The sequence below is a fragment of the Anoplophora glabripennis genome, unplaced genomic scaffold, assembly GCF_000390285.2.
Source record: "Anoplophora glabripennis isolate ALB-LARVAE unplaced genomic scaffold, Agla_2.0 scaffold642, whole genome shotgun sequence".
NCBI lineage: Eukaryota > Metazoa > Arthropoda > Insecta > Coleoptera > Cerambycidae > Anoplophora > Anoplophora glabripennis.
Window position 1 is genome coordinate 238,451 of NW_019416725.1, and position 27,992 is coordinate 266,442.

At 31.4% G+C, this 27,992-nt stretch overlaps 2 protein-coding genes across 2 annotated transcripts; one reads left to right on the forward strand and one right to left on the reverse strand.

Moving 5' to 3' along the window:
- The first annotated feature begins 395 nt into the window (after positions 1–395).
- LOC108911451 lies at positions 396–9,358 on the forward strand. The gene is made up of 7 exons (XM_018716391.2): positions 396–592; positions 734–1,048; positions 1,473–2,313; positions 5,981–6,233; positions 6,298–6,598; positions 6,730–7,105; positions 9,095–9,358. Exons 1-7 carry the CDS (start codon positions 464–466, stop codon positions 9,127–9,129), a joined length of 2,250 nt encoding a protein of 749 aa, XP_018571907.1. The 5' UTR covers positions 396–463; the 3' UTR covers positions 9,130–9,358.
- Positions 9,359–11,591: 2,233 nt separating this feature from the next.
- Positions 11,592–16,922, reverse strand: LOC108911450 (apolipoprotein D). Its single transcript, XM_018716390.1, has 4 exons — positions 16,723–16,922; positions 15,106–15,328; positions 14,539–14,690; positions 11,592–12,061 (listed from the first exon to the last, which is right to left on the reverse strand). The coding sequence occupies exons 1-4, from the start codon at positions 16,843–16,845 to the stop codon at positions 11,762–11,764; spliced, it is 798 nt and encodes a 265-aa protein (XP_018571906.1). The 5' UTR covers positions 16,846–16,922; the 3' UTR covers positions 11,592–11,761.
- Positions 16,923–27,992: the final 11,070 nt, after the last annotated feature.

Sequence of the window (27,992 nt, forward strand, 5' to 3'; positions counted from 1 at the left end):
ATTTTTATGACATCAGAACTCGAAATGTAACTTAACCTCTTTCTACAAATCATCATAATGAAAAAATACTCTTATATAATAATAGTCAATTTTAAACATTATTTTAAATAAAATAGTATTATTCATGTTCGTGTTATAACCTAACCTAAAAGTAAATATCAATTCAACAAATTTATAAATAAAGTAAAACTGTATTGAATTATGACAATACAATCCTTGGCACATTTTTGTTACTTTTCATTTATTTTTGTATTGATAAATTTATTTATTCTTATAATAGAAAGGCTAAACAAAATGGAGGACAGCATCTTTCAAAATGTCACCAACAAAATAGCGATAAATATTCCATAACAAGTTGCGCGCGTTTGCTAAAATTCTGTCAGTTGTCATTTAAGTGTCATTTGTGTTTGCAGTAAATTTTGTTATTCAGCAGACATAATAGTGGTTAATAGACACAAAAAGCATGTCTAAAATATGTCGAACATGTTTGCAAAGGACTAACAGAACTTTTAGAACTTCTCAGGCACTTGGTAATTTTGGCGAGGGTTCTGTACGGATTTCAGTGGTTCTGAGGTTTTGCATCCCTGAATTAGTAAGTTTGTTTACTGTATCAAATACTACATAAACTTTTTTATTAAATGACAACATATTATGTCATTGTAAGAGGAAATAACTGTATTTGTACTCGGAATTAACTTCTTGTCACTTTTATAACTATTATATTTGTTTCTAGTATTTGGGGCTATCTTCCAATCCAGAAATATGTTTTTCTTGCAAGGAGAACTTGAAAGTGGCCTACTTATTCAAAAAGAAGTGTTTAGATACCGAAAACAGAATTGGGAATTATTTAAAAAATGTCCGATGCACGGGAAAAAGTGTAGAGTTGCACGATGTACTAGCATATATTAGCGATGAAATGCAAACACCAGTATTGCTTCAGGAATTACCTCCACCACCAACCAACATAATCACTATACAAAATGTAGCACCTCCGTTTAAAAACCCAGTTGAAGGTGAAACTGTCGACCAACAACAGGTGTTGGATGTGGTATGAAAATTTATTTTTGTAATTTATCTATTAAAAAAAATATAGATAGTACAAAAATCACATTTTCCTTATTGCTTGTTTGATTTCAATATCAAATGTTAAAGTAAATATTTTATTTGGGACACTCTATATTAGTCATTAATTGATATATAGGATGTCCTGATTTATAGGTATGTCATCTTTAAGTTATTAAGACAAGTAAAAAGTAAATGAAGGATGATTTAATAAAAATTATGTGAACTTTTCCTTTTTACTTACTATAATAATGATCTTAATAATCTTTATAACTGATTTTGAAACCGGTCTTTCAATATTTGTCTTGATGTAAATTTTCAGATGAAAAAATTTGATCTTGAACATAGTTTAAAATTATTTCCATCGAATTATGGTTTTAAAGAATTAACTCGTTATCAAAATATTTCAGCGACAGTCTGCCCCGAATCCAACAAATCAAGGAAAAGTTGTAAATTTTTCGGATTACCAAAATGTGGTTATAAATCAGATTAAGTTATTGAATGTTGTTCAAACACCCAATGATAAAGATCAGAACTCATCTCAAGATACCGCTGGTGGAGAAGCACAATTCGCTATGTTACAAAATTGTGAAAATGAAGATCTGCAAGAACAAGACGATTCAAACAATTTGTGCAAAATATCTGGTGTGTTTTCTCTAAATAGTGACCTAGAAGATACAGATAAAAATAATTTTGACACTACGAATTTCGAAGATGCTACTGGCATGGAAACTAAAATGGAAGACACTGTGGACATAAAAGATGAACCAATAGATATCGATCTTCATGACGATTTTAATTACACCGCAACCGACGAAGAGACATTAGACGCCTCCGAGACGGGTTCTTTCAAGAACCATTGCAGTCCGAGCCTTCAAGAGTTCATAGATAGCATTCCAGAAGTAAACCATCCAGATCAATACGTTGACGTTCCCGATTTTGTGACCATCAACAACTTTGGTTTTAAGGAGCTCGAAGAGTTCAAATTACAACAAGTCGAACAGGCCAATTCCAAACTTGATAAGAAAACCTCAGAATCGACCCCGAATTCCATCACTTCGGATAAAAAAGATACGCTCGCGGAAGCGACAAAAACGGAAATGAAGGTGGTGAAAGTGTTGACCTCTGCTCCGGATGTATTAATCTTAAATGGTAAACGGATGGTGAAATGCGGTAACCACTACAAATTACAGGAAGAGCCGCCTGGGACTGGAGAAATAGCAAAGCAGATGGCTACTGAGGGAATGCATAGTAAGACAAATGTTTTTTCTATAAATGTTAGTTCAGATACCAAAGATAAGGTGTTTCATAAAAAATGGGTCTCGGCTTAATCGGATACTTCTTAGATCAAAGCTCGATTTACAGGGTGTCAAAAATAAAAAGAAAAGTTTGTAATTTCGCTGATATTTTGAGAATTATTCGACTAAGTTGATATAACTGGAAATATTGAGGAAATATCAAGGAATTCGGAATTTCTCAAATTTTCATTTAAAAAAATTCCAATTATAATAAATCCTTATTTATGAAATGTAAATTCGCTAGTACTACCAATTATACAGCACCTATCCACCACTTATACCATATGTTTGTTGGTTGTCGTCAATTATTATTAATTTATATTCTCATTTTCATTATTTTAATCCTTATTGAACCTTTACACTGCACATCTTGGAATCTATTAGATATACAAAAAAATATATATTAAATCGTCGAAGTAATCTTACCACTAAGAAAAAGATTCACTTATTATTCATTTGGATTTTATTTAGAAAGAATAGATTTTTTTTAAATTAGCTACAAACTCGTTATTGAATTTTGTGCATTTTATTTAATATTACAATAACAGTTTCTTCTTTTTAAGTAAAATGAAATTAAGCTAAATTTAAAAAAAAAAAGAAAGAAATAAGCATTTTTTTTCTGTGAAATGTTGTTAATCTTTAATTTCAGCATGTTCATGAGTTTTTCAATATCTCAAATAGTTTCAGATATTTGTAGTAATAATGAAATTTTGTTTACTCTGTATAATGAATGCTTAAAAGTTAACGAGTTGAAAAACTTTTTATATGATTTTAAAAAATTGTCTACTAATTTTTGCTTAATCTAAATATACTTGCTAATTCTTAATTTAGAAAAAAATGGTGATATTGTAATTGACTAAAATTAAACATTTACATTTTTCAAAAAATATTAGAATTTTCTGGCTAAATTCTAATAGCTTTCATTTTGACTAAACTAAATAGTCAAGTCATTATTGACATAAAAAAGCCTGTTTCAGAAAAAAAATACTATTAGAAATTTCTCTTGGGAATATTGTTCTGAAACATGTTATAAACAAAATATCAAAAAATCTACTCTAGACTAGTTGGAAAACTTTATTTAAACAATAGTCAAAGTTATAGAAAAGTGGTTTTTTGACTCGCGTAAAAAAAACTCTTATTCATAGCGAAAAAAGGTTTATACAAAAAAGGTAGGTATTAAATAAACCTGTAAAATGTCACAAGTCCGATTAAATTCCGATAATTTGTTTATGCGCGAGAGCTCAAAAATTATCGAAAATGGCCGTTTTTTTTCAATTGCTAATAAATAATAATGCAATTTTCATCTCAGATAGGATTCTTAAAGCTCTTTGCACCCTTAATAAGTGGTAAAAATTTCAGCCCGAAAGCTTCGTTACTTTGGCGTTGGGGGAATTTGTTATCTAAGAAGATGCTATTTTCAATTCGTTTTTCCCAAGCTCACAGGCGTTGTAGAGTTTCGATCATTAGTTGCTTTTGTACCTAAATAGTTGTATTGACATATGCATTTACTGAGAATTTAATGTTTCAAATTGAATTTGTTTAGAAATGACTGAAAAAATGTTCATATTTATTAAATTATCATAAAATGAAATAGTAACCTCTATAGTTTAGTTAGTACTATTTTTTTAGAATTAAAAAAAATCGTTCTAAGTTGATTAGAAGCTAAAACAATTTTTTTTTATTTAATCGCTGTGACATTAATTATTAATATTAAGAGCCGAAAATTGGAGAGAGTATACGTTAAAAGCTATATTTTCATGTTCCACATTAACATTAAGATGAATTCAACTATTTAATTGCAAAAAAGAAGATAGCGGATAGACAGACTGTTTCATGTCTATAATGACTGGACTATTATTTAGTTAAAGAAAAACATAAATAAAATTAGTTCGAGGATACATTTAAATAGAGAAAATGGGGTAACAATTCAAAATAAATTTACCCCGCAAAAACCTTATGGATTTTAGCTTCCGGTAAAAATTCCCAAAAAACAAAACATATCTTGAGACTGCACTGTAATTAGATGTACGATTTTGGATCACAATAGATATTTAAGTGCGATATTTTCGTGTATATTTGGCCCAATTAGCCACCAATCCGAAAATAACCCTTACGAAAGTTGTCTCAAAAACTATTAATTTGATTTCTCTTAAGGACCTTTTTTGTAGAGAATAGAATTTCCTATAAAATAGATATTTAATCACTTTTTGTCTACAAAAAACATAAATATTGTGAAAAACGTCAATTTTTCTACTAGAATTGCTATTATCTCAGAAATTATTAATTCAACAGATTTCTTCTAAATACCTTTTTGTAGAGAATTAAATTTCCTATAAAGGCAAGTACAAACAAAATTTTCTGTTACTTTAAACTTTGACGAAATTTGGCGGGCTTAAAAAATATCTAAAATTTTTTCCTTTCGCATAAATTTTTTTATGCATAATGAACAATATTTTCGGTATTAACAATAAAAATTCAAAAAAGGGGATTTTCGGCCCACCTAATGTATATTTTTTAATTTTATCTAATAAAATATAGTTTTTTTCTGAACACAAAATCTTGTATATCTAACTTGCCCTTATTTGGTATTCAATGAAGCAGGAATATTAGAGAAAAAAAGGTTTTTCTAAAATTATAAATGGAAATGTTATTTCTAGTAAATGTACTGGCGACAAGTGCATAATTTTTTAAATAAACTGTTAAATATTAATATAAAGAGATATAGACAAAAAATTTAGGAAATATTTACGATTGGTAAATGGAAACTTATATAGAGTTTATTATCTAATTAGAATACTTTCAGGTATTTGAAGTATTGAATTTTTTTCATTTGATTTTATAGATCGAAAACGAGCTACATTTCATTAAAGCATATTTGTCTCGGGAATCTCTCACTAACCCATGTCCCATTCTTAATGAAATACCTCATATTACTATCTCAAATCACAATTTCATGTATAGTCTTTCCGATGTCAATTGAAGAACCAACAGAATGACAGTATGTACCAGGTTCGGTTGCTGACGTAGAACTCGGCATTGAAATATTCATGTTCCCATATTTATTTAGCTATACCCACATACAGGTCTGGTCGAACAAAACGTGGAGGTGGTAGAAATGTATACGCCCTGTTGAAGAATGCGAGCATGGGCAAAGGAAAACAAATACAGTTGCATTGGGCTACTGGGCAATAAATTTCAGCAGTTGACAAGTGATTGATAAATTGCCCAGCAGTGCAGTGCAGCAATGCGGAATTTGGTGTGATTCAGGCAATTTGAATTTATTATAGGCACCTTCTATCAATCATTCATATTACAATTGCGAAAGGGAGAAATAAGAGAGATGTTTTGTTTACTAATATTATCACAACATGGCATTTTGGAGACCTTTTGAAACGGAACAAAACGAAATNAGAAATTTTCTACACATTTTATAGAAATTATTATAATTTTTTACCTTTAGCAGAAAACATTTTTAGGGAGGACTATGAAACTCTTTAAATTTTATTGCCAGGAGTTTTTTTGCATGTTCAACTGATTTAGGAAAGACTATACCAGGTTACTCAAAAAAGATAAAAAAATGGATGGATCGATTTTTTAGAAGCAATCTTGTTTTATTTCAGCGACAACTGTAATATCCAATAGAAAGAGGAACAGGAGGAAAATTAAAATCATACCGGTCAGTGAACAACCCGCAGAAAAAAAGTTTAAAATAGACCCAAATTCTTTTAGTATCAAATTGCCAAAGACAGAAGACAAAGACGTCGTCGTACTCTTCACTAACTATACTAACGAGGGTGATTACATCAACGATCACGATTATCTAATCAGCCCCTATAAGAGAAATAAAGTGTTGATAGAAGAGAATTCACAATGGTAAGAATGTAAAAGAATTTAGTTACAGTCTGTAAACAGGTTTATTTGTTTTATCCTTTTACAGGCTGTGTATGTGCTTCATCTGTAACACTAGACACGACTTGTACGATCACGTCAAGCACATGAAATCTCACAGCGCGCATTGCTCGATGTGTTCTACGGACCTCGGGACACCGTACATGCTTAACATACATTGTAAAACGCACAAGAGGCCTTGCCGGTACTGTACGGAGGTCTTATCGTACGGCATGATAAAGTCTCATGAAGAAAAACACGTTGCCGAAGAGCAAGAAATTATCGAGAATACAAGGAAACGGGCGTACTGGATGAGAAGGGGCAAAAAGAAAATTAACCGAGATGAGAAAGTAAGTGTTACCTAAAACGCCACCTGTTTGTCAGGAACAATATGAAAAAACGGTGAGAAGACAATAGATGGCGCCACTTTTATTAAAATTCCCGGAACGAACGGGCAGTCACATTTATTTCTTTGTTTCAGCCGGTCTACTTTCAGATTCCGAAACAAGAAGTAAACAGTTTAGAAATAAAAGAAGCAAATGATTTGGAGAAAAGCGATGGATCCCAGTCGAAAGGGGATCTTAAAACTGTGATACCTGAAGATAAAAGTGTAACTAGCGTTAATTGCAGGGAGAAAGTGGAGTCTACCAAAAAACGAGGGAGACCCCGACGGAAACCGGACGTAGAAGGTGTCAGCGAGACGGTCGGAAGACCCAGAACACTTAGAGCGAGAGTGAAAAGATGGTACGTCGAGAGTGACGATGAGGGTGAGGGTAATAAAGAAAGTGTTGGTAATAAAGAAAGTGATGGTAATAAAGAAAGTGATGGTAATAAAGAGGACTCGTCCAATGATAAAGGTTAGTGGTTTGTAAATATCTTTACACAGAGTTTCCGAGAACTATTTATGGGGTGAATAGTGGTACAAGTTCTTGACATTTTTTTTTTTGAGGTAATGCTGATGAAAGTACAAAAAGTTACTTTGTTATATTTGTAATTTGTCACGACCCTTTTCAGTTTAGATTTTTTTTTTTCAAAATGCACCCACGAAAATAAAGAAAAGAAAAAAATTTTGATAGCCTGGAACATTTCAACAGCCTTCATCGGCCAGAAAATTGATAATCTTTTCTGTTAGCATTTTTTCGCAAATTTTCTTGCATCAAAGTTCGCGAAATATCTAAAAAAAGGTTTCTTGTCCAAATCGGTAATGTTAACCGTTTCCAATAAACTTAATGCTTTGTTATGTTTTCTGTTCAAATTCTGGTGTTGTATTTTAAGCTTTACAATTATTTTCAACGCAAAGTCATTTTAATTGGTTATAATTGTATAAATCGATATTCTTTTATGTTCATTTATAGCTTTGTATACAGAGTGTTTGGTAAGTCGATGCATTGCAAGAGGTTATAGTACAAGTGATTTGTGATAATATACCATATTCCGAAAAGGCTTAGTTTCCGATCTACAGGGGTGTTAGAGTTTTAATAAAACAATGCAAATTTAAAAATATTGCGGAAGCCGCTCAGAATATTTTAATGAAATTTTACAGGCTTTGACAGTTAACAACAATACATGTTTTACGATAAAAATATTGTTTTCAGTTTCGCCAGTGGCATGCGCAAAGGCACGTCTGGATATTTTTAAAGAAAAAAAATTCTATGCCAGTGATTTTTCTTAAAATAAAAATTATTTTTGAATTCCTTGTTCAGTTTGGAAGAGAAAAGGTGTCTCAACTATTTTTCTTAAGACACACCGTTTTCGAGTAAATAAATTAAAATCGATTTATTGCACAGCGTAATCCGGTTTCAATGATTTGAAAAATAGCAGAAACTATGCACTCAATTGAACAAGGAATAAAAAAATAATTTTTATTTTAAGAAAAATCAGTGGCGTATAATTTTTTTCTTTAAAAATATCCAAAGACGTACCTGTGCGCATGCCACTGCACTGGTGTAACTGAAAACAACATTTTTATCGTGAAACATGTATTGTTGTTAACTGTCAAAGCCTGTAAAATTTCATTAAAATATATTTTTAAATTTGCATTTTTTTATTAAAACTTTAACACCCTGTAGATCGGAAACTAAACGTTTTCGGAATATAGTATATTATGAAAATATATCACAAATCACTTGTACTATAACCTCCTGCAAGGAATGCATGGACTTACTAAACACCTTGTATACTGCAAAACTGGTAAATTCCAATTGTTTTCCATGGTTGCCTCAAAACATTAAATGCATATTTTTTTTTCTCTATCTGAAATAGCTAATTTTTTTTTAAGCATAGGGATTTATTGGCCAAATTCTAATAGTTTTCTTTTATTTTGACCATCTTTAAAATTCCTTATCAAAAAAATAGTAATTATTTAAAAAAAATGATATATAGAATACAAATTTTGTATAGTTTTATATATTAAAGCTATAAGAATTCAGATAAAAATCATATATTTTTAATAATATTTTTTTTTAACTTTTAACTGACTTTTTAATCAGTCATTTACTTCTATAAATTTTCTTTTTCTCATACTTTTCAAACATCCTGGATATTACCTCTTTTAGTATCTTTGAAGTTCAAGCACATTAAGAATTTGCACATAATTTTAAGAAAGATGATCTTATAATACAGAATGTTAAAAAAAGCTGCAAGACAAATTTTACTATTGAATACTGTATGTTCCTTATAAGTTTTTTTTTAATTATTATTATGCCTTAATTTCAAGTGTGTAGATTCGTACTGTGGTTTGCCATTATTTTCTGACGTGTTTGATTTCTGTTGTTTATATCTGTGCATGGGTGTGTAATTTGCTTTTGGTGATTCGGTACCTTTAAAGCAATTTATTTTTATTTTAGGTACCTTGTCAGATCCCAAAGAGGATGAAAACTGATTTATGTACTGATAAGTGTATATAGCTTTTATTTTTTAATTTTATTTTAAGAAACGGTATTTTGACAGTTTCCGACATATTTTCGTATCATGAGGTCAGTCCTGTACATACAATTGTATCTTGAGTTGAGACCACTTAATAATTAACAATTAATTGTTTTATGTTTGTATTTATTTAAATACATTTATAAGTGTTTTTATAGTTGAATTGTTTAAGATTTGTATGTTTTGAAAAAATATCTAGTTAGTTTTGTGTTGTTTTTATTAGTTTCCCTGACCTTGATCCTTTTTCGAAAATCGGAAACCGGTCGTTTGACGTGTTTTAATTCCAATTATTGTACGGGTTGTAGCGAGATTGATTGACCAACCTTAAAATTTAAATTCGGTGGTCAAAATAACAAAAACCAGTCCTATGAAGAAATGTTCGGAGATACTGTGTTTTCGAGATATGGGATATTAAAATGTGAAAATAAAACAAACAAACAGTTTCTAAAATGTATCTAAATATATTTGGCCCAAGTTTCATCGCTTTACATCAAATATCTTCAGAGATATTAGGTCTAGGAAAAAGTTGGTGGCGTTTTTCCCAATAGATGGCGTTAATTTCAAATAACTCACAAACCACTGATCGTAGCGACACCAATAAACATTCGTTGAAAAGCTAGTGTGCTAGCGTATATATATTGAAGTTGGTGCAGTGGTTGGAAAGTTGTTTGCGCTTGAAAACAGAGCAAAACAATGAAAAATTGCGCTATATTTTGCAATATTATTATGACAAAGTTAAGGATACTGCACAAGCTTGTGAAAAAAGAATGACGGCACCAAACCTGTGATTTTCGTCCGTTTTTTCACAATTCCCAGAGAATTAAAAAAAAATACATAAAAATATGTTTTTGGTCGCAAATTACTTGTCGTAAAAAACTGAAATGAGTATAGTTTTTAGTATTCTGAAAATTTAAAAAATCACCCCTACTTAGGGGTTGAAAAAATGCCAAAAACAAAGAATTTGAATATTACCAATTGATGTAAAAACTATTTTTTTTTTTGGAATTTACAATTATTTCTGATATTCTCTATTTTTGGGGATGATTCCACCCCCTGAGCGCTCTTAAGGGTGGATTTTCTAATTCAACATGCTTATTTCAGTCATGAGAATAAATCTTTCTTTGTATGAAAAATCATTCAATAGAAAAATTCACATGCTAATAGTTTTTATATTTATTGGAAATATTCAATTCATCATTTTGGGTGTCTTTTCAACCCCTAAATAGGGGTAATTTTTGAAAATTTTCAAAAAAAAAGCTATGCTCTTAATTTTTTACGAGTAATTTGAGACCAAAAACATTTTTATCTATTTTCTTTAGTTATCTGCGAATTGTGAAAAAACGGGCGATTTTTGCGGTCACTCTTTGTACTGTGTATGGTGAAGCTACTTTTTAAAAGTCTGCCCCGTGGAAATGCTTCGCTCTCTCTCGTTCTGATAATTTTGATGTAAAATTCTTGAAAAATCCAGCAAGATACGAATAGCAGTGTCGATGTATGGGTCCCTCATGAGTTAAGTGCAAAAAACATGTTAGACCGAAATAACACCTGTGATACAATAAAATCAAGCCATTTCTAAAATGTGTCACAACCGGAGATGAAAAATGGGTCACGTACGACAATCGGAAGCATCAAAGATCGTGGAGAAGGGATGATGAGCGCTTACGAAGCAAGGATTGCGTTGAAAAAGGTGAAGGTGTGTATGTGGTGAGACTGGAAGGGAATCGTCCACCACGAGCTACTTCCAGTTGGTCAGACAATTGATTTTCTACTCTACTGTGAACAACTGGAGAGATTATGCCAGGAAATTGAAAGAAAGCGGCCTGAATTGAATAATAGGAAAGGTGTTGTCTTTCATCATGATAACGTCCAACCACACGTTTCTTTGATGACCCGTCGAAAATTGCGAGAGCTTGGTTGGTGATTTGATGCATCCACCACATAGTCCAGACATAGCACCCATTGACTATCACTTTTTTGATCTCTGCAGAACTCTCTCAATGGAATTAAGTTGGCTTAAAAAAAAAGCCTGTGAAAACTACTTGATTTAGTTTTTCAACAAGAAGCCAGAGGTTCTTCACGGATGCATCATGGCTCTACCCGAGAAATGGCGAAACATTGTCGATAATAGTGGAGCGTATTTGGTTTAAATAAATTCATTTTCAAAAAAAAAAATGCCACGAACTATTTCCCAGACCCAATAGTTTAGAAAATGTGAATTTCTTATTTTGTTCAAATTGAATTCAAATTTTAAGTTTGGCCAATTATTCCCGGTACGTCCTGTACATACATTTAAATTTTGGGAGTGGGATATATGAAATAGATAAATTGTGGCAACGCAGACTGAATTTTTTTTGTGTTTTGGTAATTTTTTCAATAATTTCAATTCTTGCTGAATGGTCAAATATTGAATCGTACAACTGAAACTCAAAAAATTTATTTAACATAATCTTTACACAGGAATCGTAATATTTGGCACATCTACGTAAAGTAGAACACAATTTCGGCTGTCTGAAAATCGGCAATGACTAGAGGTGAAGATTTTTGTTACGTATAAATAAATACAGCCAGCCTAAAAAGTAGTAATAAATTTAAGGTAGCCACTCTGCTTCGGGATCGTTTATTTGTCGAGCGGGTTTTACGGTACGATCTTCCCTACTGTCATCCGATACTTTGTGGTAGACATCTTTGGCTTTTCCCGATAAATACTCAACTCCGTCTCCTATTTTATCACCGGCTGTTCTTATGACATTGGCTGCCGCCTTAGCCGAGATGGTGTCGTCGTTTATGTTGATGTTATACCCAGCGGTCAGGTTCTGGGGGCAGTCCTTTTGGCTGATGATGGATAGGTCGTAGGGGTCGATCTGGGCTTGGGCAAGTTTGTTCCTTAACTGTGAAAATGAGATGTTTTTTTTAATTAGCACCTTAAAAATATAATACAGGTTATTTTCTAAGTATGTGTCGAAAGTTTGGAAATATTGTTCCTCGAGTCATTTTAGACCAAAAAGCCTTAGTGTGAATCAAGGGTGTAAGCTTTTTGAAGATAGAGAGGGTTGATAGTAAACACACAATACAGGGTGTTAGAACTTTGACTGCCTTAATTTTAACAGACGATGGAATACATTAAATAAACAAAACAACCTTATATGACATGGGTCCTAAATTCTACCATTTCCGAGAAAAAAATTATCAAAATCTTCAACTTGATGTACAAAAGTTCGATTAATTAAAGAATATTGACATAACTGCATGCATAGAATACCATAAAATACAATGTTTATCACTTTTTTTAACTTCTTTATGCTTGATTCTAAAAAATAATTAGCATTGTAATAAATTTAAAATTCGATAAAATTCATATCGAGCAATGTGATAACAGCGCGGCGGTTTATTAACACGAGGTACTAAGGTATCCAGCAACCACCAATACGCAATTCAGTTGGTATCTGGAATTGGACTGTGTCTGAGTGTTTTTTGCGTACCACTATTTCCTTTTCTTGAGGTGGTTTCCAACCAGTGCGCGAATATTGGATTCGAACGTGTAGTGTGTGCATCGAAAATGGTGGTGGACATTTTGAGTATATGTTGTAGTTTGTTTTGTACTTGTGCGTTTAAAAATTACTGAATTTTGCTATTTGGTACGTACCTAAATTATTTTTAATATGTATGATTATTTGGACGACGTGAATCTTTGGGTACTTTAATTACATATTTTTCAAATACGTAATTTGATTAAAAGTTAAGTTCCTGTTTTAAGAGATTCATAATTACTAAAATTCAAGCTAAAATTTAAGCACTACACTATCTTCGTACTACAGAATCGATACATTTTATTTTAGTTATTTAAAAACGAAAACAATTGTCTTGAAATTTACTAAATGTTTCACAATGATAGCTGGTTACATTTTTTCCGAAGGAATATGATACAAGCCTGTAACTTCTTTTTTTGGCCGATTTAAATTTTTTTTTTATGAAATGTATGGTAAAAAAAAACTATATGACTGATACTGCTGTTTTTTATTAATGCAATACACGGCCAACTAGTGCTCGTCTGAAGATGTATCGAATTTGATGCAATTTGGTGGTAAGACATTTTAAGAGATGCTGAATGAGGATACATAATCTGTTTTTTGGAAAAAAAATCGCTAATACCAATTAGCTGTTCAGACGTCAAAAAAACGCGTCCTAGTTGACCCTGAATTGCATTAATAAAAACAGCAGCATTACAGCTAGATACAGATTTTTTATCCTACATTCTAAAAAAAAAATTTTGAAATCGGTCAAAAATCAAAAGCTACAGGCTTTCACATTTAAGCGCGACACCCTGTACAACTTTTTTGTTCATTTATGATTTATGATCTCATCAAGTAATGGCAGTCAAACTTCTTACACCCTGTATACTTGGGTTGAAAATGTAAGTAATTCATATAAAAAATTTCACGAATTTGTCGACTAGTGGTAGAGTTATAAGGTAGGCTTTATAATTTATTTGAACAAACGCTATTTTCAAGCTATTTTTTTAAATTTTAAAATAAGGTTATCACAATATCTAAAATTGTTTATTTAACTGGAAAAAAATGTATAGGAATTTTTTATTGGAAATACAATTTCAAATAAGTCTAAACGAAACAAGTGCCATAAGACCAACAAAAAATCATTATAAATATTTAAAAATGTTTGCGATTTTTTGTTATTTTAGATTTATTCAACTGTGCCATAATTTATTTTAAATTTTAAAAGATCGAAACTCGAAAATGGATCATTCTTTAAATATGTATAGTAAAACCCCTTTCACTTTGAAATAATAACATTCTTAGTGTTAATGCCTCCCAGTTTAGCAAATTTTTCCATTTAATCAAACAAATTATCAACCCTAATTTCATTAATCTACATTAAACCACTTCCCACATATTTTTTTAAACTTCAATTCCCCAAAAATTTAGTGGCTTTCAACTTTCGTCATATGTGTAGATTTAGAAAACACTCTGTAATATAATGTAGATAAAGTTTCATATTCTCCGCATCAGTTATTCGTACTACATTCTTCATGTCCTTTATTTTCAGGTAAGTTAAATCTGTAATTTAACTCGCATTATAAGGACTTAGAAATTTTGTTAATTATAATATCCATTTTAAAAATAATATCAAACATTTACTAGATAAATTTGAATGCTCAAGTGGCTGCAAGTCGAGTGTGCTCAAATCACAATTTTTATTTGAATAATACAATTTAGTGCTTTATTTTGATTTATCATTCTATTACATTCCAGTAAATGTCCATCTCTGACATGCCAGACATGAAATCCGGTGTTCAGTTATATACGTGACCAATAACTTTAGTCATTTATAAAAAAACAAACTCGCTCACCTTGTCAATATAGATCTTGTCCAAAGTTTTGGTACGTGATAGAATAGTTGCAGACTGTCTATGGGCAAACGTAAGTTTTTGGCAAGTGAAAATTCCGGCATAGGTGGTATAATCGGTCATAAATACTGTAAAAGATGACGATCCAGCAACGCCTAAAAGAAAACTTGTTTAATGAGGTCTGTTTTGATTGTAGTACATTTTTTATAAACAAATTAGAAACTTTCGCAAAAACAAATCCCAGTTTTGAAGAGGATATGTGTTTTTATATATTTACTTCTTTCCAGTGTGATATTTTTGATTAGGCAAAAGTAACTTCATACCCTTTTAGCGCAAAATATCCAAATAAATTTGTTGTGTAATACAAGAAGAAAGCATAATATCCCAATGCTGAACTTTGCCCTGAGACAATGAATACTGTGACTCATTCGTTTAAATTCAAACAACAGCTCCTTTACGCTTGTTTAAATTTATAAATAAATAACAATGACTGATTATTTTTTTATTTTATGTTTAAAAGTATGTTGATAATCTATGTTTTAGTAGTTTGTTAATAATGCTTGAACTTACTGAGTGGAAATTTAACTGTCATTTTGGCAGGTACTGCACTATCTGGCACTTTTAGGGTGCCGGTGTAGTGGTATCCGTGCTTTAGAGGTGTTAGTCCCAGAAGGAAATGTTGGCTGATTTCTTCGATCTGGTATTCCTCCGGTTCATCGGTTCTTGTTATGTTGTAAACGATGCAAGTGCTAGCCGTGCTGGTCTTTTCTATCACGTACCAAATACCCAACATCTGAAACAAGGGGGATTGAAAGATATTTATTATTAATAAATATTTATCAACAAACAAAACAATGATTAGAAATATTTGTGAAAAAAGTATCGGCACATGCATTATTAAATTTTCTATAACATTTATTTTTCATGGTGAATTGAGATGTATTTCAAAAAAACATATACGTTATTTGCAACATTTACAAAGATTTTAAATAAAATTACTGCCTAAAAAAAATGAAATATTTTGAAATGTTTGTTGTGCATAACTATGGATTTATGAACTCTGTTTTTATACATATTATATATTTTCTGTTTGCTAATCACTTTCATCAATAAAGTTCGTAACCTTTTGTCATTAACGCTGCAATTTTAAATCTGTTAAGGGTTTTCCCATGTGTCAATGTCATAGTTCAAGAAAATTAAATTTAATTTTTTGAAGTTATCTTTTTAATGGCGGATCTACATCACAAATTAAGAAAAACCATAAACATATGATTGGAAACGCTTTGTTTTTGATACTTAGTATTATAAAAATTGTGTATTTCTAATTACGAAAATGTGGACACATTTGTTTATGTACATAGTTTCGGATTTACACTTAGTAATATTTGTCGCGCTCAATTTTTTTTCTAAATAATAAATAATATCTACCCCACTTTCTAAGTAAGAGAATTAACCCATAGGTCGATGACTTGCGGGAGAGGAGGCGGCATATTATTATTAGGTAGGCCGCATTTGCGCCCAGGAACGACTTATGTTGGTAGGCCCTTACCACCATTCTGTGCAGGAATGAGGGAAACCTGGAAAACCTCATTAATTAGGGGGGGTGGTCAAATGCCAGCCGACTTCAATCTTTCACATTGACCCAAGCCAACATTCTTCCACCCTACCATACCTGCACAGAGGGTGCCAATCCTCCGTACAAGCATACCTCTAATCTACGGTCTACCGGCCGCGGGAATAGAACTCGGGCAGAAATTTGCACACGATTAAAGGACTGACGCCTTAAACCGTGCGGCTATCGACCGAATTATTAAATTAAATTAAATTATTTCAAAGTACCGAAATAGTTCTCGATACATCGCTAGGATGCACCGTTTTCAACATAAAACAAAGCGTTTTCGAACTCATTTGCAGGAATTTCTTTTATTAATTTGCGACGTAAATCGGCTATTAATATTTGGCCAAGTACTTTAATTACCCCCTGTATATATTTTTTTGTTTGTAATATAAAATTATAGCAATCATATTTTAAACATTAGAAATAACGAGGTTGTCGTTGACATTCGATATAAAGTACAGGAAGAGTATAAATTTCGTCAGCCTACTGATATAATCGTCATTACCAAACGTAGAAAATGCCTTTTTGTATTATTTCTGAAGATTCTACTAAAATTTTAACAAACTCACCCTGTTCATGTTAAAATCTTGCGCTGGTTCAATGGTAGGACATGCGCCCAGATGGTAGGAGTGCATGATCGCATCCTGAACCGCCAAAAACAGGAAAAATACACAAAGGAATAACTTGGACATTGTTCTGCTTCTAGTAGTGTTGACGCTGCAAACACTATTGCCAGGATAATCTAATTTAAATTCTTTTATACATATCTACACAAAATGGAATGACCGTACGCAGTTGACCATCAGATGTTTCCTGACGATTTTTACCGGTTCGGGTTCAACAACGCGCTGGAGTTTTGCAAAGTTTATTACTACATCTAACAAGATTATAGCTGACCACTGCAATGAGGTCATTGATTATGTGTAGTTTTTAGCGTCAATATTTGTTTGTCCGCGTTGCCGCTTCTTGAAAATGCAAACGATAAGGAGGTGTCATTGTAGTTCTTGAAAACTCAATGAGTCACTCTGTTCCTAATTAATAATATTAGTAATATTTATAATAAATAATTGATAGTAGAATGAGTTGCAACGTAAAGTTAAAATAATATGCTTAATGAATAAAATCAGACTAAATTACCTACATTATAATATACATATTCACAAAAGCTTATCGTAAGTTGGTTCAATTAATTTCTATAACTGCAGTTTTTAAATAATTGCCAAGTAATACCCGGTGTCAAAAAAAATACATTAAGAAGTATAGAAGACGTTGGCGTTTAATCATATATGTAAGTAGTATTATATATATATATGCGTTTAATACTGTAAAATAGAGTTAAAAAAAGACATTTGAACTACTTATATGACATCGAATGTTTAGATCAAATGACTGAACAGTCCGCCTGTTACTACAGTAAGCGAAACAGAGTGTGTTGAGTTTATTAGTGGTATGTGTGTATGTTAACCTCTGTTTTGTGCACAATCATCTCCTAGCCCAGTCGTCAAGTTAGTATCCGGAGTTGAATTGCTGAATTTTCCCAATGATGAATTATGACACGGTAATTGAAATTGTTTGTTTTTGAAATAAAAGACGACCAAAGCATGAAAAAATAAGGTTATAAATCGCCATTGAATGTTTACGTTTTCGCGATCTGTTGCGGTTAGGGAAACTTAAATATAAGTTGAAAAGAAATTAAAAATAGTAACTCGATGTCAGGTATACTATTCATAAAAATTTAATGTATGAAGTATCTAAAAATATGGAAAATGTAGGCTGTGTAAAAATATATTTCATTATTTGATAGACAACCATTAATACAGGTTTCGTGTATTTTGGGACAACTGCTTGTTACAAAGTTACATTTTAAACTTTTTCTCACTTAATAAAGCAGATATAGAAGGTAGTATTTATGTCTATTTGAAAAAACAGTTAAATTAGAAATGTGATTCATTTTTTTTACTGAACTATAGTACTTGGGTACTAAAAATTGTAACAATTTCCTGTAATTAAATCAGATTCGTACACATTATGCTGGTCTGGTTTCGTTATAACTAATAAAGTAATTGACTTGATTGATTACGCGAAAATCGTTAGGTATACAAAAGTTTACTACAAAAACTTGACGAAGGCTCCTGTCTTTAAGTTAAAATATGAATTAAAAGTTTTAAGGAAGGAAACTTGCCGTAAAAATCTGAGCGTATTTGCGTGAATGTGGTGTGTTATTTCTACCATTTCTGTAAATGCAGTTATCGAAGTTATTGAATTTACAGAAATGGGAGAAATACTAGGACTATGCCAAAACGGGATATCTGTAATCAGGTACCATCATAACAAATTTTATCATGTCATGACCTTGAAAAGTGGTAAACAATGATCAATTTTGCAACCGTAAATTAAAAACTGAAAAGAGGCTTTATGAAATTTTGTAATGCCTCCAGGCCATCGGAGAACATTCTTTTACTCTGACGTGAATTACCAGTATACTTGGCCTTTTAAAATACACATATATTACAAAGACTATTTTTCTCATAAGTAATAATAACCTTGCTTATATAGTTGTTAATAAACAAGGGTAATAACTCCAGAGGCAACTGCTCTGCTATATAAATAAACGAGATAAGAAGTAGCATAGTTAACTATAAGAATGCTCATTGAACTCAAAGTACATTGAACAGAGAACTAGAATGGAGGGAATTTTAAGAGAAGGGGTGACACATGATAAAAGGAATTACTGTCGATGTTTCCTATCAACCTCATTCATCTTTAATTGTATCATGCGTTGCAGAGAGGTACTATCGTACTTTTTAAAACTCAATTGTGCATTGCACGTACGAATTTAGTAGACTAGTACGCTTAGGAACATCCGTATTTGCAGTTTACATCAATACGAACTTGTATTTTGCAGTCACTTTCCAAGTACTGCCTTGGTCTTTGGGAGCTTTGGGGTTATACATTGTTTCTGTGATCTGTGGGTTATACTTAGAGATATATATCCTGGCACAGTGGCTGATGGTGAAAATTGATTCGTCCGATACCACGTGCGTGCGACAAAGAACGGCGAATCGATCTTATCTGGCTGAGAGTTTTACGCAAAATCGCAGCTATTTCTATCACTCCACGACAGTGGTATTATTCGTACTGTTATTGTTATTCTGATTGCTATGGTCCTGGCATTTGCAGATTCAATAATGAATATTCTTCCTTTTCGGACGTGTCGAATATTCATTGGGCGCCAAGATCAAGTAATTTAGATGCCAGGAATGGGTTTCGGCAGCTTTTGCTATTTCGTATGCAGTTTTATCAGAAAAATTAAGTTGTATTGATTGGAATATGCCCTGTTCAGCAATAATGGTGAAAAGCTATAACCCCATCAAGTTTTAGAATTATTTATGGTTTTTACAATAATAATGCAAGAAATTCAGCATAACATTTATTTATATTAATTTTCAGTTTTATTTATTTGAATTTAGCTCTATGCAACCTCCCCCTCATTTTTTTGTGAATTATTTCTTTGAAAACGTTTGATCGAGTTGATGAATGAGATAATATTGTTTGTCGAAAATGTAGGACAAGGAAGAACTATGCATATTTTGGATCAAATCACGTATTTAAATTCTTCAGGTTAAACTTAAAATATTAACATTTTTTATAAATAGAAAAATAAATATTTTAATGGATTTTTTAGTGTGCAAAAATAAGCGGCTTTAAAATTGAAGTTATACATACAAAATTTCGTTCGACGGTTTCAATAATAAAAAAACTCGGGAGTGAATTATGATTCGTTAGTACAAGAATTAAAAGGTGTGGGTGTACATATACCTACGCTTAGATATTTGGGAACATGCAAAGTGTTATTTCGCAACAGTATAATAGAAATCGGTAAGGGCGCACACTTTTTTATAAATACGTTTCAAGGGAATAAATAATTATGGCCTTGACCCAGTCAACCATATTGAAAAGAAGTAGATTCTTCTGTGTTCCGTGGATTTATTAGCGCGATGGGATTTATTTTCGTTCTTAGGTAACTTGTTTCTGTTTTCTTTTCATGAAAAAAAATATATTAATACTACTACATACAAGCCGTGTTCTTTGGAAGTTGATAAGGGATGTACAATATGGGTACATGACAAATATCTCCTCAAATGTAATATACATTGGCAAATATTTGGCAAGGGTAGACATGCGATATCGATATGCAGCATCAACACGATATGACATTTCTTTACGTCTGACAAATGTTTGGCAAGTGACCACACCATCTGGAACCGGCTTAACGAGTGACCCTAGACTTTATGCACTTCTGTAAATTGTAAATACCAAGTTATAAGATAACAAAATTGGTCACATGACCGATTTCGAGCGTGAACAGTTTTTATAAGTTGTACCTACTTTAATAACGTCAACTTTGTTACTTTTATCTCCACCATTTTTTATTTTATTTGTTTGTTTTTACGAACTATTTCAAAAAAATTAGGTACGTTGTAAATAACTTTAATTCGTCGTATGTGCGTATTCATATCGAAATTAAGTAACATGTGGTATAATTTGTCGTAGTAAACACTCATTAAGAATTGAGTGATACAATGACTTAAAGATCAAACTGAAATTACAGTCAACCTACAAAATCAGTGACTACTAGCACCTTGTTAAGTATTGTAATATGGGTGGCAAAATAATGTACCCAAACCGCTCATTTAAGCAAAATTCTATAAGAGGCCCAAAAACTTCCAAATGGTGTCATCTATCAAATAAAAAATAGTTGTCATTATTTCCCGCAAGAGGAAAAAGTTATGAACGGATATTATCACCATACATCAATTTTTAGGAGTTGTGAGTTTCAAAAAACACTGTATAACATCAAAATTTGTAGATTGAATGCAAAAGTTCAACCCCGAAAAATAACCAAAATCGATTAATACCTATTCGAGTTATTACAAAATTCAAAAAATTTTCTAGCCTAAATTTGCCAATTTTGAGTCCACGAATCTGTGGTCTTCCGTTGTACACGTTATTCTGGGACATCCTGTATAATTGGATATTTCGCCAGTACTGGAAAGATATTTTTTAAATAAGTATTTTCTTGTGCCAAAAGGATCAGTGAAAGAATTGATTCTTTCCTTCTACGTTGTATTATTTATGATATTTGCAAAATAAAACTCCCATGCATTTTTTAAACGACCTGTAAGTTTTAGCTTCAATTTATTCAACGATGTAATTTTGAAGCTAAAAAAAACTCGGAAAGATTCGAAGATCCGTTTTTCAAATAAAACGGAAGAAATGTTTTTATTTGAAACGCTATCATTGTGAATGGTGATGGTGGACAACGGTGATTCTGCTAATGAATGATTTTGTTTTTTTTATCAAATATTGTAATGCTGGACGGGACTGTAGTCCGTGCAGAGTAATTTTTTCCCACATTATCATTAGTTAAAACTTTGTAACTTGTATATAAAACAACTTTGGAACGGGTTTATATTTGATCAATTTATCATATTTTGACCTCAAAATTTTTTGATAGCGTTTGTACCGCTTCTTTAAATACACTCTGTATATAGGCACTACTACTCAAGACACAGTCAATGTTTCGAAAACCTTCTCTTTTTAATTTTCAAAACTTTAATCAAAACGACTAAAGGTGAGATATTTCTGGTTAAGGCAAAACTAAATTTATAAAATCAACCCTTCGATCAACGATATCTGCGAAAATTATAATAATCAATTTTCAATAACGAAGTGCATAGGACCCATACCGTTTTTTAGGGAATGACTTCAACTCCACAGAGAACTTTAATGCGTAAATATTTCGAACGAAATTTGGAAATTAAAAGGGTGCACACACACACACATACCAGGTTTTTGTTTAACCTGAAACTTTCAAATTTCTCAAGAAATAAGCACTCTACGAAAATGATGTTCATAGTCAAAATTTAATCATTTCGCCGAGGAAATAATAAGAGTTCTAAAATTAGTCACCCTTCTCCTTGTAGGTGTGATGCGGGGTAACTTTTGTTTACAAACTTTGTCTCTGATAACTTATAAACAGAATTTTCTTTAAAAAATTTCATAGGGCCGAAAGAAACATTTAATTTTGTCTAAATAAAGCTTGAACCCCAAATCCAAAAGTTTTTTGAGTTATTGTTCAAGGGCACCTTTGTCTACTCTAAATCATTGAAATGGAAGAGACCTACCATAAATTTCCTTTAAAAATCAAATAAATACGCAATACGCAATACGCAAGTGCGTGAAATTTTCTTTCGTTCCATTCGTAACTATATCATAAAAATCCGGTATCGCTCAGACTCGGTATTGTTTTGCTTCTATATTAGCCGTATAATTTGAATAAAACGATTCACCATAAAACATTCTTTCAAATTTTCATGAATTCCTAAAACAGTTTAGAAAAGAAAATTTGGATTTTAAAAAGTGAAAGAATTTGATTAAAGTATAATAATCACCAGTAGACAATAACATTTTAAGGTTATGTTATTATATTTTATAGGTTATATCTAACCCGCTTCTGAAGAATATATTCTTTTAGTGTGACGTCACATATTTAGGCAATCCTCAACAAATTGTCATAGTTGAAATTCTGCAGACCGAATCTGATCCTTGTGTACTATTTACAATAGATACTATAAAAATGAACAATTAATTTATTTTTACAAGGATTTAGAAGTATTTAAGCTTAACCAACACGTGTTTCGTAAAATAGATGCACTAATGTGGTTAAAACGGTATAAAAGTATATTCCTAAAGGACCCCGCACTTTTCTTATGGGAAGTGGCTTTCGGCCAATATTTTTGAAATTTCGCAGACTGATAGTTCTTAACATGTAGATCAAAAGTCTCAATGGGCACAAAGCCCCAAATCCACTCCTTCCCCCCAAAAACTGACTCCAAGTAGCGGGGAGTTTACTTGTCATTTTATGAAAAAAAAGTTTCATATAAAAGTTTTTTATTTCAATGAAATTAAAAAAAAAACTATTGTGTTTTTCGAAATGTCAATGTTTTAGCTGTCACCAAAGTTTAACACAGAGTATACGTATGATAGCTTTAGATATACACGTGTGTTAAGTTTAACAGCGTTTTACAGCTTGAATATTGCTTTTTCGAAAAAATCACATAAAAACTTTTTTTTAGGATTTGTCAAAATAAATAACTTACGTGAAATATTTTTTCATAAAATGACAAATAAACTTTCTACAGCTATATAAACAATTAAATTGTTAATAACAATTTTCCTGACCCGATTTCGTAAAATTGAGTTGCATATTCGAATTCATTGTGAAAAAAGACGTGCAAATATACGTGCAAAAAATACGTGCAACTATAAAATACAGTAATCTGGAAAATCCGCAGGCTGATTCGTGGGGGGCGGGGTCAAGTGGGGTAGTTTGATAGTCAAAAATGTGGTTGTTTGGGGTCGTTGTTGGGTTGATTAAAAAAATAAATTATTTTACATGCAGAAATCAGTTAAATCCCCCCCCACTACTTGGAGGCAGTTTTTGGGGGGGGAAGGGGTGGATTTAGGGCTCTGTGCCCATTGAGACTTTTGATCTACATATTAAGAACTATCAACCTGCGAAGTTTCAAAAAAATTGGCCGAAAGCCACTTCCCATAAGAAAAGTGCGGGGTCCTTTAAATAAAGTAAAAATTTAACATTAGCGGTGTTAATCCTAATGCGCGTTCTCGGTATGCATGGCCTCATACGCAGGTGAGATCTTGTTGATATATCATCGCTGTCATCATTAGCGTATTTTCTCTTATTTTGTTTAATCTTGGCATCTTCTAGTTCTACTAAATATTTTTATTGTTTTTCTTGGTGTTGTACTGTGCTAGTGTGTTTATCGACCGTTAATTTCTTTAAGTTGTTTATTATAGACGTACTCTTAACCACAACCAAACCTTCTTGAACGATATCCTCTCGCGAGGCTACTTCGCTTACATGAAATTATCTTTAATGCGCATGCTCAGTAACATTGATATAATTTTAATTTATTAATTACTATAAAAGTCAATATTGTTCTATAAATTTAAATATATAAATTCTCTAATTCTATTAGTTCGTCACTTGGAATTTGAAACGTCTTAAATATTTCTAATACTGCCAAAATATCGCGATATTTAAGGTCATGACAAAGTAGACATTTGTTTTGGCACTTGTGTCCAAAGTACATAAGGTTCGACAATCGATCTAGTAAAAATACTGAGACATTCTTCATGACAATAGGTCTGTTCCAACATGAGTCAGGAATTGGTTCCGAACTGTTTGAAATGTGCATCCAACTAATTCTTGCGATATATTCAGTGAAGACACATTTAGAACTTAGCTGGCCAAACATTTCAAACGGTTGGGAACCAATCCCTGACTCTTGTTGGAATAGACCTAATGTGTACTATGGGATTGCCTATTATTTGGGGTATGTTACGTCACTTCAAAAAAGGGCTATTGTCTTATTCAGTTTTTATCTTAATAAAAAATTTCTCCACTTGAAAAGTATGAGTCCATTAAAAGTCCTAAGAGGGTAATTACACTAAAACAATTATAAAATATCGCGTGGCCCAAATAAAAATTTCTTAGATTATTTTATGAACACGACAAGCACAATTTAATATAAAAAAGTCACTATTACATATGTTTTAAAATGGAAATGCAAATTGTATATTTAACTAAAAACTTTGCATCGACAATTTATACAATAAAATTGTTTAATTTTCTTTAAAAAGTTAAATTTAAATCTAAACATATTCCCAAAATTCTCCTCTGGTGAAATCGTATATGCTTTCTCACACCAACATCTGGGTATACAAAAAAGCAAGTTCAGGGACTATGATCAATGATTTTGTAGGAAACAACTACTCGGCAGACTAAAGGCCTGTCCAGCATTGATTACCTATTGAATGCCCATTTTAATTAGAAATGATCTAATAGAAATAGTCTATCCAAATATTGTCAGATAAGGAAAAAACACATACCTGCATATTTAAATAATTAAATAATAGAAATTATCCTTTTCTTTTCGTGTCTGTAGTACGTATACCTAGCGACTACTACCTGCCTTTCGAATACGTGGTTAAAATTAATGACATTACGACTGAATCACCCTGTATACCTGGTCGCCTAATACTTCGTTATTAGCCTAATCTAGAAATTTTTGATCTTCCTTTATTGTTCTTCGGCTAGGTTCTGTGGGGGCGGAGCCGATATCAGAACACTTAGGCTCCCTATGATGTTGATTCTGGTTGTTTTTGTTGGTCTCTAAGGTACATAGGTACCTGAAAAAACATGGGATTTTAAATAGGCAAATACATATTTTATTGAAAATAACAAAAAAAAAACATATCCTTAAATTTTTTTGAGTAAACATCGAATAGAAAAGAGAATAAAGTTCCATATAACTAAAAAAAACAACGTTTAAAGTGTTTTTAACCAAATTTCAGTAAAAAAGCGATGTAAAAAAACGAGCTCAGAAAAACAGCCTCAAATTCTCTCTCTGATGCTTCCAATTCCAGAACAACATGCTCTTGATCATTCCCAACATACTCTGAATCTTTAATAGCTTCTTCTAAAAGTGGAAATAATCGGATGATTTTTTTTTTATTAAAATACGTTCTAAAAATATTTTTTTTATGTAATACTTACCTATTTTATTTATATTTTACAATTTAAAGGAATACTGCAGGTCAAAGACGTATTTGCAAAAATAATCTTAAGATTTTAACCGAAGACGTTCAATTTTTTCGTTTTTTTTTTCAACTTGATGTTATCGACTTCTATGTCCATCCTATGTACACTTTGTATGCATAGGCGTAGCTACGGTGGGGCAGACTGGGACGCTTGATCCCTCCTGGTTCATTTAATGAAGCAAAAAATATAAAAAATAATGTTTCAAAAATAATAACTGACGAACAAAAAATTATAAATTTAATTTAAGAAAAAATGCTTTTAATTTATTAAAGTTGGGAAAAATTATAATTTTAAGCATGCGTTTTTTTAGTCACATTCCCCGACATAAAAATGAATTGTATTGTATTAAATTATTTTTCAAATTAAACATATTTCGTTTAATTATTATTAGCAATTTTTTTTACCGTTTAAATATAGTCAACTGGGTTTTTTTCAATGATTCATATCTCTTGACGCGTCTATTTTTTTTCAATTATTTTTTGATTTCAATTTTTTTTAATGTTTTAATAATAAAACTTTAAAATAATATTTTTTGTTATTTAATAACGAAAAAAATTAATAAGAAAGAACGGTCGACAACGTCAGAAAATCGACTTGTCAGCATGATGAACGTGCGTAGAAAGAGCATTTTGGAAGCAAAAATTAAATTTGAAAAAGAAGTTTTGTCAGGGTTTAACCAGAAGATTAGTAGTCCAGTTAAGTACTCAGGGTTTTTGCCTCCGAATTCTTTATAACTGAACTGATTGACGTGAAATTTTGACTGAATGTGGAGAATGCCTCAAGGAACAAAATTTATATAGTGCCGAAGTATGCTTTTGCCCTGGGGGTGGTTCCCACCCCTTCTTGGGGGTGGAAATTTTTACGCCTAAAATAACCACAGGAATCGATAGAGGAGTCAATTTTAAGTAACAAATGTTATATAAAGTTTTTTGGATAATCCGAGTAATTCGTCATTGAAAATGTTGATTTTTTACAAAAAAAAGTGCTTGTTTTCGGACAGTTTTTTGCAAATTACTCTGAAACCATTGGATTTAACGAAAAAGTTGTAATGAACAAAAAGAAAGGTAATAAAAAAACAAATCTATTGGCATTATTTTGTTTTTCTCTAATTGCAATATAAACCGAGTTATGGATTTTTAAACATTATTATATGTTAGCTAAAAACTAAATTGGAACCAGTTAACGTTAAATACCGCCAAAACCATAAATATTAGGAAAAAAACTATTTGAACCTTTTTTAAACTACTTTGAAAAACTTTTAAAATGAGCTGTTTTAAAAGTCTAGAATCAAAATTAACGGAAATATGGTCGAAATAACATGATAGTCTTATTTTTTTTTAAGAGAAAAGTAATAAACAAATCAGTGCCTTTGGCGACAATTAAAATTAAATGCAATTCATTTACAAATTTCTTCATTTATGTTCTAAGAATATGTGCTGGGTCTTTGGCTCACTTACAAAGCATGATTTCGGAAAAAAACTTAATTTTTGAAAATGTTAATTTTTCAAATTTAAAAAAAAATCGATTTTTACGCTGTAACTTAAAAATTAAAGGGTGTACGAAAAAAATACAAGAGTAAAAAAATTAGCTTTATTTTTGCTGAAGATTTTGTTTAATTTTTTTATTCCTCTAAAATTAATATTAATCGAGATATCGCCATTTTAAGTTATCATATGAATGAGAGAACCACCCTTTTCGAGCCCTTTAAACCCTTCAAACTTAAAAATGGAGGGCTTAAAAAAGATCAACTCAACAGTTCACGTAGCCCTTACAATTCCCTGCAAAATGAGCCTTTGCGCGATTAAAAATCTTAAAAACTAAGAAAATTATCGTCAAAAAAAATAAACGTGTATAGGTGATAATTTTAGGAAAATTTAGGTCAAACAAGAATATTGAAGCATTTAGATCTTTTTTGTATATATTTAGTATGTGAATATTCGAATAAACCAGTAGGTACTCCTACTATGTATATTATAACTACTATAATTATTATAAGGGAATAAATGTTTATTTAATATGAATGCACATTTAAAATGTTTCTACTCTTTCAATAATATGTTTTCATTTTATTTTCGAAAGAATGGGGTATTTTTCAAGGGTTGAAAAGTTGTAATCGATAAAACAGATTTTTTAATCAAGAAATCAATTTTA

Excerpts from the sequence above, each read along its gene's own strand:
- LOC108911451 (XM_018716391.2), top strand. The coding sequence starts at position 464 with ATGTCTAAAATATGTCGAACATGTTTGCAAAGGACTAACAGAACTTTT. Across the intron at positions 6,234-6,297 it reads ATAGAAGAGAATTCACAATG|GCTGTGTATGTGCTTCATCT; the intron begins GTAAGAATGTAA and ends ATCCTTTTACAG. Across the intron at positions 6,599-6,729 it reads AAATTAACCGAGATGAGAAA|CCGGTCTACTTTCAGATTCC; the intron begins GTAAGTGTTACC and ends TCTTTGTTTCAG.
- LOC108911450 (XM_018716390.1), bottom strand. The coding sequence starts at position 16,845 with ATGTCCAAGTTATTCCTTTGTGTATTTTTCCTGTTTTTGGCGGTTCAG. Across the intron at positions 15,329-16,722 it reads AAGATTTTAACATGAACAGG|ATGTTGGGTATTTGGTACGT; the intron begins GTGAGTTTGTTA and ends CCCTTGTTTCAG. Across the intron at positions 14,691-15,105 it reads GACAGTTAAATTTCCACTCA|GCGTTGCTGGATCGTCATCT; the intron begins GTAAGTTCAAGC and ends GTTTTCTTTTAG.